The sequence below is a fragment of the Rattus norvegicus genome, chromosome 2 (genome assembly GCF_036323735.1).
Source record: "Rattus norvegicus strain BN/NHsdMcwi chromosome 2, GRCr8, whole genome shotgun sequence".
In the NCBI taxonomy this organism is placed as follows: Eukaryota; Metazoa; Chordata; class Mammalia; order Rodentia; family Muridae; genus Rattus; species Rattus norvegicus.
This window is the reverse complement of record NC_086020.1, coordinates 4225704-4237601: the sequence shown is the minus strand read 5'-3', so window position 1 is coordinate 4237601 and position 11898 is coordinate 4225704. Positions and strand designations below refer to the sequence as shown.

General features: G+C 41.8%; 1 protein-coding gene across 2 annotated transcripts in view; it reads right to left on the bottom strand.

Moving 5' to 3' along the window:
• Positions 1-11898, bottom strand: part of Nid2l1 (nidogen 2 like 1) — a 46273-nt gene that overhangs the window by 13422 nt on the left and 20953 nt on the right. Inside the window, exon 1 of one of the 2 annotated variants that reach the window (XM_063282656.1) lies at positions 1956-4259. The exons of the other annotated variant lie outside the window; for it this stretch is intronic. Coding sequence (XP_063138726.1) covers positions 1956-2315 — 360 coding nt within the window. The 5' untranslated portion in view covers positions 2316-4259. Of the gene's footprint in view, positions 1-1955; positions 4260-11898 lie in introns of those variants that run through there. 2 annotated transcript variants of the gene reach the window in all.

The following is an 11898-nucleotide window of genomic DNA, read 5'->3' as shown; positions in this document are numbered from 1 at the left end:
ATTCCATTACCATTTCCAAACAGCTGGGTGTGAGTCTAACTAAGGTTTTCTTCAGTCATTTGCCGTTAGCCAGAGCACTGAAAGGACAGTGAGGGATCAGACATTCACACTGAAATCATCACTCACTGATTTCAGGCAGAAAACTTGCCCCCACCCCAAAAAAAACCGGGCACACCCTGGCTCAGCGCTGAAGCAAAGCATGCTAGGGCAGCAGCAGTATTTCCTGGACAGTCCTTCTGGGACATGCACATTCTCCAGCCCCACCCCATCCCACCCCACCCCCTCTCAGCTAGCTCCTGTCCACCCCTCCCCCTTCCCCCACATACAGGGAGGAGGCCTTGTGTGTGTGGAGGGGGGAGATGGAAGTGTCTCTTGAGAGAGGGTTCGGGTCTCCCAAACAAATAAATAACTAGAAACTTCATTTATTTACTTTATTTCATCGAGCATACCGTGGCAGAGGGAAAAGGAACAGGGAAACTAGGCCAACTGGTAGAGCTCCTTTCATTTTGGTTCAAAAAGGAAAAGCCAAAGAAACAACACTCCCTGGTTTCGTGAAAGGAACATAATGGGAAAAGTTGAAACATTGGCTCGCCAGTTAATACTTTGGCTTTTAATAAAAGGGCCAACAGATCTACCTCCTATTTGGTAAAAAAGAGGATAAAAAAACCACAAAAACGTCTGTCAGCCAACTTCCCTTTAAACGTCTGTTAAACAGGAAGACTGTTTTTTTAAACATCATTTTAAATACTTAAATATGTATTTGGGTGTGTGTGTCTGTGTGTGTGCACGCACACATGTGTGTGTGTGTGTGTGTGTGTGTGTGTGTGTGTGTGTGTGTGTGTCTGTCTGTCTGTCCGCCTGTCAGTGTATTCTGTACGGAGAGGATGTGCTGTAAAACTCGGGATGAGGTGGTCTGGGGCCCACAGGTGATGCCGAGCCGCACTGCCCCCCCCCCCCCAGTCACCTTCCCTGTAGGGCCTTCCCAGCGGGTCCCGTAGATGGTTTCAGCGCACCACCAAGGTGGAAGGGTGCCTGGCTGCGGCCAGTCGCTGAACGGGGGGGGGGGGGGGGGGGGGGGAGGGGTGGTCACCCACCAACCCCACCCCCGGCCGCACCTGCTCACCCGCACCCGCCCGCCGACCCCCCTGCTGGGAGGAACGGGACAGAGAAGGCGGGACACTTGGAGGGGTAGAAAAATGCGTGAGTTGAGGGGTCCGGAGGAATGGGGAGTGGGAAAGATCCACCGGGATCACCTGCACAGCGGAACGCGCGCCTCTGGGTTGAATCCTCTGGGCCGACTGTGCTGACCACACCCGTTTACCTCTTAATGGTTTCAAGCCCTCTTGAACTCTCTTCAAAGTTCTTTTCAACTTTTCCTTACTGTACTTGTTGGCTATCGGTCTTGTGCCGGTATTTAGCCTTAAATGGAGTTTACCATCCGCTTTGGGCTGCATTCCCAAGCAACCCGACTCCAGGAAGATCCGGGCCTGGCGGCACTGGGCCCGCTACCGGCCTCACACCGTCCAAGGGCTGGGCCTCAATCAGAAGGACTTGTGCCCCCCACGAGCGGCGCCGGGGAGTGGGTCTTCCGTACGCCACATTTCCAGCGCCACAGCACGTGGAGGGGATTCGGCGCTGGGCTCTTCTCTGTTCACTGGCCTTTACTGAGGGAATCCTGGTTAGTTTCTTCTCCTCCACTGACTAATATGCTTAAATTCAGTGGGTCGCCAAGTCTTAACTGAGGTTGTGGTCAAGAGGGAAAGGAGGAAAGGAGGGCGCGCGCGGCCACGGGCGGACAGAGGGAGAGGAGAGCAAGTGGGCGCCAGGGTCCCAGGCTGGGGACTGCGACCTCTCTACCCCGGCCAGCTCCCACACCCCAGGAGCAAGTCGAGTCAGCAAAGGGCTGGTCCCTGAGCGGTCGGCACCCTGCAGAGGGAGGGTGGGAGGAGAGGTACCTGAGACTGGCTCCCGAGGGTGCGGTATGACTCCCCCGTCCAACCCTCGCAGGTCGCTCTCTGAGCGCACTGGCAGATGCGTGGCGGCGGAGGACGCACCGACCCAGTGGGCGGGGCCCACCTCCCACCAGACCGGAGCACGATGACTGGCCCGTCTCGGCCCCTCACGCGCCCAGGCACCCGACCGGCCCACGCCGATGCGTCCCCATGGTGGGGAAAGCGGGCGAGGACAGCAGCTGGAGTGGTGGAGCGAGCATTTATGAGCCACGAGAAGGGTTGCCGGCCCCCTAACTGGAAGGAGCATGGGGTACTTATGACTAAAGGAGGATCAGTAGCTAATGCAAACAAAATTATGGCCATGCTAAAGGCCTACCATCTCCACACAGCTATTGGGTTTGTTCACTGCAGATCCCACCTGATGAATGACTCTATTGTCTCCAAGGGAAACAACAGAGCTGAAGAGGCAGCCAGAACTGCGGCCCTTATGGGCCTACACATGTCTTACCCTCCCCAGGACATTCTTACACTGCAACCCACATCCCCACTCTCACTTCCTAACACAAATTCTGTCCTATTTTGGCCACATCTTTCATCCTAACAGCAAGGCATTGTCTTATTTTGTTAAAACCCACCAGAAGCCTACTCCTAAGGACTTAAGTTTCTTAAAATCCATCACTGCCTCTTCCAAAGTCTGTCAAGTGTCAGACTTCAACCTCTGGTATTGTAGCACCCCTTTTTCTACCCATCAGGCCAGAGGTTCCCTTCCTGGAACTGACTGGCAACTTGTCTTTACCCACATGCCAAATGTGCCAAGTACCTCCTAGTTTGGATTGTCACATTCTTGGGGTGGGTGGAGGCATATCACACAACTAACAAAAGGGTTCAGACAGTTTCTGAGCTCCACTTCCAAGAAATCATCCTCTATTTGGTGTCTCAGCCTCCCTTCAGTTAGACAATGGTCCTGAATTTACTTCCCAAATTTCTCAAATTCTGTCTAAGGCCCTAGACATCACCTGGCATTTTCATATTCCATACCACCCTCAATCTTCAGGTAAGGCAGAAAGAACTAATTGCTCCCTAAAAACCACTCTTGTCAAACTGTCACAGGAACTTCGATTGGGCAAAACTCCTACCTCTGGCTCATTTTAGGCTACAAGCTCTCCCCAAGTGACCTCTTTTTGTCTCACCTTTCAAACTCATGTATCGATGTCAGTACTAATTCCTGGTCTTTCAAGTAAATGCGCTCCCCTCCTAGACCATTGAATTACTCCATTACTTTGTCACCCCCTTTCTCTCCTATGGAACTCTACTGAACAACACTGACTAAGGCCACACGCTGTCTCCTGTCCACTACCTATCAACATTTGAGACCAAGTTTTTCTGTCCCCTCCAGATCAGCAGCTCTTAGCTGTCTCTCCTAAATGGTAGGGCCCTTCATGGACCCTGCTCTCTTAAGCTCCACAAGATGTTGAGACCACCTACCTTGTCCCCAATCCCAGAAGAATGAAACTCCACTCTAGCATCTGTACTCCACTCCACTGGATTAGACCTGGGCTTCTCATCTGATCGTTTCCATCCATAGTATCACTTACATCTAGAGATTCGAGGTTCAAGGAATCCCCACTGATAATAAACAGACTTTCCCAATAGGATCAGGAAACCACTCCATGCTGGGAGTCAGTCCAAATTGCTGTCATCCCGATATCTGTCATTCCTTCTACATATTATGTTCTCTTTGTCTGCTTCCTCTTTGACCAGACAAAAGATGATTGCAAAAAATGGTCAGACAAATATGGGGGCTGTCCATATTGGTCGTTCCAGATACATATGTTAGGATCAAGGACCAATCACTTCTGTCAGCAATGCAAGACCCTGTTCTTCTATATACCAGACCCATGGAATCCCAGGTAGAAAACAAGAGTTGTTGGTAAGCTCTAATGTAAAAACCAAGCAGGGTCTTCAGTGAGTACTATCCACATCCAGAGAAATTTTGTCCAATTTCTCAAACTCTAGATATCGGAAAAATAGGAGAAATAATCAAACAGTCCTCCAGGGTCCTTACGTCCTTGACATCCCCCCTCACAAATGGTACTAACTTGTCATTTAGCCTTTTGATTCAGACCCTGACCTTGGTGTACCAACTCCTTATGGCACCCAACCTGGTCACTTTAAAGACTGCTAGCTACGCAGTACCCCCCTGAAACTAATTCACAATTGCCAATTACAGCCTCTCTAGTGATACTGCCCAATAACCTTACCTCAGATTTATCAGCTGCCCTGACTCCGATGCTGCCATCGCCCCATACTTTTTATATCCCTCTTATTGGTTTGACAGTTTTAGGACATCCAGGACATGTTCTGAAGGAAAACTCAGTTCCCTACACTGCAACAGAACCACCATCCTTGATACCCCATCTCTGCCGCAGTGCCCTGAAGTCCAAAACACGTCAGTTCTCTGTGGCACTAGTATATATCATCACTTACCTGCCAGCTGGTCTGGAAGAGTTTGCATACTGGTGTTCCTTCCCTGAACTAGGAGTAATACATGGCAAAGAATCTCTACCAATTTCAGTTTTTGACATATCTGTCCAGCATAAGAGGGCACTGCAGGTTGTGCCATTCCTGGTTGCTGCAGGAGTAGCTACAGGTGCTGGCACTGGAACAGCAGGACCGAAAACTTCCCTAACCCTATACCAGAAGTTCTTATCCCAGCTTGCAACCGTTTCCAAGGAATGTATGAAACCATGCTCATCATCAAGAAAAAGATCGATTCTTTGGCAGCCGTTGTGCTTCAGAACTGACAGGGACTAGATGTCCTGACAGCTAAAGGAGGTGGTCTTTGTCTGTTTCACCAGGAAGAATGCTGTTTCTATGTCAACGAATCTGGGGCAGTAAGAAATACATTCCATTAGCTGCAATCAGACATCCAGAAATGCAGGGAACAGCATGAGGCCTCCAATTCCTGGGTTTTTCAAAACGCTACATGGAAATAGGATACTGCCCTTCTTAATGCCTCTTCCCCCCATTTTCCTGGACCTACTATTTCCTCCCTGCCTCATCAATCTTGTTTCCACATTCCTTCAAAGAAAAATTCAAAATTTTCTAACCAAAAAGTCAAACACTTCCTTTTGCACAACTATTAAGTGGGCCCGGATGGTGAAAGTCAGCTACACCCGAAATCTGATAATGCTCCTAGACAGCAGGGAGCAGTTTAAGAGGTCTACAGCCCAGATTTCCCTTTTAGCATTGGCTTCCCCTGTTTCCCTTTTTTCTTCTCTCTATGATAAGAAAAAGGGAGGTATGTTATCATCAGAAGTGGTTTACAGCTAGCCTCTGAAACCAGCAATGACATCATCCTTAGGTAACAAAGACCTGCTTGCTTCTGTTGCCATGGCAACCACCACACTCTCAAGGCACATGCCTCACTCACATTTAAAGTACACCCACACACACACACACACACACACACACACACACACACACAAATGTGTTTTTACAAACAGATAAGTAAGGTAGAGTACACTATTCTTTGTATTATTTTATACTATCACGTGTATTTATAACTATGCTCACATAAAGAAAAACTATTATAAGTAACTAAACATCATTTAGAAGATGGTAAGAAGTAATACGTATCTACATAAGCAATGGAAATGGAGAAAAGTACACAATTACAGTGAGAAATTATCTCCTTTAAATTGTTTTTAAAGAGTTTTTAAATAACCATACCACTAACTTTCAATTTAAGTCCCCAGGAATTAAATTCCTAAAGCATATTGTACCATAACTGACATGGATAAATCATACCTCATAGTAACTAGTACTTTTTTAAATAGGCAAAGACATATTTGTATCCATGAAAATACATTTTTTCAGGTAGCACAATTTAAATTTTCAATCTCCTCCTTCCTCTCCAGCCTGTCAACAGTCTTATTTTCAAATGTTTTCCTATTTCCCATCCTTTCCTTTTCACTTCCTCAGTCAGGTTCTTCAAATGAAATCTAGGTCTTATACGCAGTATTCCTGCTTGGCATAATCTTCTGTGAATATGTAAGAGATATATTCCTTTCCATGGTCCTTCCTCTTATGTTCATTAATGGACCTGGTGAAATTCAATAAAAACACACAAAGAAGTGAAATAAATGGTATAGTGACTTGTTTTCATATAAATCAAGGATGGAATTACAAAATATTAATTTTAAATTAGTAGGCTAAATAACAGTTTTGTGCTACAGCAAACAAAAGCAGTTTTTCAAAAAACAAAACAAAACAAACAAACAAAAAGCAAAAACAGGGTATGTTGCAAAACAAAGCAGGTGAGCCCTAAACTATGACATTTAGGAAGCAAATTTCGTTCTGAAAATATTTCCGCCTATAGTAATGGAACCAAGATCATTCATGGTTCAGAACCAAGAAGTATACCTTTTGAGTGTGCACAGTATGGTAATCTGTATTGACAATAGGTCAATATTACTTCCTGAATCCTATTTGAACTGATATAAAGGAAGGGGAATAAAAGTATGAAAACAGCGGCCACCACATTCTCAAAGTTGAAAAGGTATGATATCCCAAAAACAGTTAGAAAACATTTACTGGGAGTCTAATCCTGATGCTGAAACCAAACAACCGGAAAAGAAAGTCATACATCAACATGTCTGTGAGGCGAGTTTTTCTTATTTGCAAAGACTGACAAATAAGGCCTCGCCAATGCCATTCACATAAAAAAATAAAAATAAAAATAAAAATGTCGCTTTCAATTTCTTATCATTTTATACCTGAGGGAAGCTAAACATGACAATGCCTATTACTATTATTACTATTATTATTATTATTATTATTATTATTATTATTATAGAACTCACTTAGCTTCTCCATACCTGCCTTCATAACCACAAGAAGCAATTTCATCTCTTGAAAAAAACAGAACCAATTCAATTTCTTTGCGTAGAATCGGGATTCTTACTCACTGATGAATCTGATATTAGGTCTGCATTAAAATAAGATTTAATCATTATGTTAAAATATGTTTTCCTTAAATTTTATTAAGGAAATATGGTTTCTATTATTTTCAGGTGCAAATATTCAGGTTCCAAACACCTGTATGAATGGCCATTATTTCTATACTTAGTACAAAAACTAGTAATATTGTTTTTTATTCTTCAGCAGTGTTCAGACAAAAACGCGTCACAATAAACTCACGGTATCATGTTTTAATAAATGGAAACCATTTTTTACCTTGTCAGACAGTCCCTGGGGTAGGCAAGGGTGAAAGTGGTAAGGAGGATGAAATCCACCTCCTTGCTTAGGAGAACTATGCAGCTCAGTATAACAGGAAAAACAGAAAAGAAGTTTCTTGGAATGGTTATTTTTTCTTTCCTAAAAGAACTTTCTATAGAACTTGAAAATAACATGTTAAAGAAATTTCAAGTTTCTGCCAGCCATTTGATTAAACAAAAACGTACTAATCATTTTTAGAAAGTTTGGTTTCCTGTTTCCCATATCCAGAAACTAAGTCAGTTAGCTTGATGATCTCATCTATACACTACAATCAAACATACATGTGCGCACAGACACACACACACACACACACACACACACACAAACACACACACAAATATATGCACATTATATGAACATTTTTATATACTATAATGACACTTTATCTTAAACATTAAAGTTTTTCTTTTACGCACAGGTAAAAACAGTCTAACAGCATTATTTTCTACTTGCCATGAAACGAGTGCACCTTCAACTAAAAAACCTGAGCTCAATTTTTGTCAGTAGTAACTGCTTTACAGAACATAATTCCAGTTTCGATAGAAAAACAGCTTACCAGCATTTGTAATATACAAACAAAATTTGCAATCTCACCCAGATGTATAAATGTGTCCGGCATCTGAACCATAAAGAAGTCAATTAATAATGGATGAATATATTAAAGAAATTGGTCATTGCTCTGGATAATACTATTAGGTTAAGCATGATGTGTGCTTTTATAGAAACTTTTCTGCTACAAACTACACTGTTAGTAAAGCCAGACCCAAACCTATCACTTTAGCTAATTCCAAACAAAGCTATTCTGTGTACACTGCAGTAGCACATAGTTAAAAAAAACTACTCACTGCCTCTTTTTCACAAATATTGAAACACCTCAATGCTCTATGAAAAACAGCAAAGTTATTGCACCACCAGAAACACACAGTACAATATCTAACTTCATTTCAGTAGAGCATGAGACTTAATCTCAGGGTGAAAGGCACCAATTATAAAAGGAATTAAACACTCTAACTAGTCCAAATAAAGACACACAATCCAGGTACTTTTTTCACAAGTCATAAGACTAAGTGGGCAGGTTTACAGCTATACTAACCTAGTTCCATGCCATAATGTCCCTTGTTACTTGCTCTTTTTCCAGGCCATATGCTCAGGGTCCATCTCCTCACATGGTGGTTTCCTCCTCCCTTGGTCTCCTCTCTTGTTCCCCATTCTCCTCTCTCTTGAGACCCTCCACTACAGCCTCAATCTCACCTTTCTTCTTCTATTGCCTAATCACAGACTCTATCCATTTTTGATGAGTTAAACTAAGAAGCAAAGTTTACAAAGCATCACTTGGAGTACTTGAGGATCTGTTCCTCAGGGCTTCCGGGTCTTGGGAGCCAGTAAGTAGGGAGCATTTAAATACAAGCAGCACCACACCACCCCACCAATAAGTTTTCCTTATCTGACCAATAACCATCAACATCTTTACCTAATACACAGCCCATACAGATATTTTCAGATCCTAGGACCCAGAGCTATGGATTCTGGTAAAATGTAAGTACGTTTCACATTCTTACAAACTCAACACAAAGTAAGCAGATTATCCAGTGTTTCCACAACAGTCCACTATTTAATCTGCAAGAATTTAAGGGACATCAATAACAATCCAACAGAAAATGCCACTAAACAAAGACAACAGCCATGATATATTATATTCCAAAGTTACAACCATGAATTAAGCTTTAAAAGGAAGTTACATAACCTTTATATTTTAAGAACTTTTAAAATAAGAGTCTCACTTGGAAATTATGCAAAGTTCATCTTTGACTACTGAGTGTGGGCCATGCACCCCCACTGCCGTGGCCTGAGAGGCAACACCATAGTGTTCCTCTAGCTGACCTGTTCCACAGTGCAGCAGAGTGCATGGGTATCTTCACAAGCAGAGTGAGCTAGTCTATCTGAGATTCATGGAAATGCAATGATACACGGTCCTCACTGGAGGGCAAACTAGAGAAGCACATGGAGAAAAGAAGTGGAGGAATAGTTGGAGAAATCAGAGACCAAGACACAAAATTGTGAAAGAGTAATCACTGAGAGTCAGAATGTGACTAATAGAATTTAAATTGTTGCTCTTGTAGAATGAAAAGTAAAGTTGCTAACAGGGTAGAAAACATCTGCATCCTGGGAATCCAGGAAGGGTTTGTAAAAGGCCCCAAACATGTGCAGAGATTAAATAGGTCTAAACGGAATCATCAAAGAGATGATTCAGGAAACAGCACACAAAGGAAGTCACAGATGGATCAAATGCTCTGGTTACATTGACCTAATTTCTTAGTATAAGGAACAAGAAATCAGTTTCCAAAAAACACGAAAGATGCTTCATCTAACAATACAAGTCAATATTAGACCCGATTTTTATAGAGCTAATGTGTAGAAGTCAAAGATACTAACTTCTAAAATGACTCTTTGTACATTTAATTTTTGTGCGATGTCTAATAATGACTCAGAGAATGTGATATTGGAAAAAAGTAGAAGAAAGGCATTGGAAAAGGAGTTTTAGGCACAGGTTTGGCTGTAAATTTAGTAAAAGACAATCTAGTCATTTTATATCTATCAAATACTTTTACAGGCTCCAAATGGGTCACAGACCTTAAGATACAAAAATGAATGTCATGAAGTTAAAACAAGAATATAGTATCAAAGTATTATGACCACTTTTTTAAAGGAAAGGAATATTTCATTTTGTGGAACTTAAACATTTCCTCTAATATTTGACTTCCGGTGGCCCATCCAAAAGAAATGAAAAAGATATGAATTATAAAAGGATGTTAAATATTTTAAAAATCCAGTGGCTAATAAGATGCAGCTAATTAAGTAAGCAAGGAAAATATTCTGCTGCAAAACCATGCTTGGCCAGCCAGTGATGGAAAGCAAGACAAAAGAAGATTAGTTTCCTGCTATTTTCAAAGAACAAGCACCTACCCAGGTCAAAATCTAGATGCAGACTACTAAAACAAGCAGCTGACTTGGAGTCTACCCACCAGAATGAGCAACAAAGGAACTTAGAAACACCAACAAACATGCACAACAGTTTTTTTTTTCCCTCATTTTGATAGATGTTCACTAAGTATTTTCTTAGTGTTCAGCATGGGACACGTACTGTGTACTTCCTTCAGTTCCACATCCCTTGTTTTCTAGAACTTAAATTTCTATCTGTTTAATAATACGAAGTAGGAAATTCAGAAAGAAAAAGCAACATGGTACACAAGTATGCTGAAGAAACTGACCACAAGCAATGAAACAAAGACTCAACTAGCTCATGAATTTATCCCAAGATCTACTGACACAAATCACTAATCTCAAAATTTTCTGATAACATTTAACAGCTAATAAGAGCCCTAGAAAACTTGAAAAACTGATACACATATAAATTATAAATATGTGTCTACAATCACCCTTCCTGGTGGACCGTGTAAGCAGATGATGGCAACCAAGAAAGACTAATTCCAGAAAAGAAATCCAGATGGCCAGATTCTGTTTTTCCTCAACAGGGTCGTTTCTAAAATAACCATTGTTTTTTTTTAAATCTGACAAAACAGGAAACAGAAGTACCTGGGATAAAACCAAAATCTAGATCCTTTCTACTCTGCTATATGTCTTTCTTCTCGTTAATGTGTTTCTAAAACAATGATTTTTTTTTAATATTTGTGGTTTTATAATTTATTCTACAAGGAAACCAATGGGAAAGACTTGCCAATTTCTTTGGAACTGGAATGCAGGGTAGTAAAACAAATGAAGATCTTGTGATTGTAAAAAGACTAATTTTCCAACAGAGTTAGGGAAATATTTTTTCTAAGAAACCAGCTCAGTCAAATGAGGCATTTAGACTCTGGTTACCATAGTGGTTGTGTCTTTCCTTGAGCCGGGGTTCCCTGCTCTGTAGCCTTCCCTTGAAAGTTCTGTTCTCTTGGTCTCATCTCCTGAAAGCCGAGATTAGGTACCATGGTGTCTGCTTTTAAGTTCTAAAAAATACTGAAGAACCTAAACTTTAGTGTCTGCATGGTGACATAAGCCACAGCGCTAATAGCTCATCTAGTTAATATGAAAAAATCATGCTTTCACTCCCAACCTAAATTGGGATTGAGTTCCAGGTGAACATCATCCTCCAGTTCCAGTAACCAAAACTATACACTGGTCATTGCTCAGATTTAGATTTTGTTTCGATTCATGTTGTCACTTGTAGAAGTTTGGACCCGGTTCTTGCTCCAAGCCCCATGCTCCCAGAAATAAGACAGAGACTCAAAATATGTTAACAAATACCTTGGCCATAGAGCTAGACTCTTCTCTGACAAATTCTAACCCACTTACTCAAATCTACATTCCGCCATGTGGCTCATTACCTGTGCTCAGGAACCACGAGTCTATCTGGTCACATTTTCCAGGGCAAATCTCTCTGACCTGGCTCTATCCCAGAATTCTTTCTGCCTCCTGGATGTCCCACATTCTATTCTACCCTTTCCTATAGGCCATAATTTTTTTAACTGAAAGGTGATATATCCATACAAATACACAAGATACTCTCTCTACAGTCACTAGCATTCTTAAAGCCTTCAAAGAGCTAATTATTCTAATTCTACTATTACTTCTTTTTTTTCTTTTGCTTTTTTTAAAAGATTTATTTATT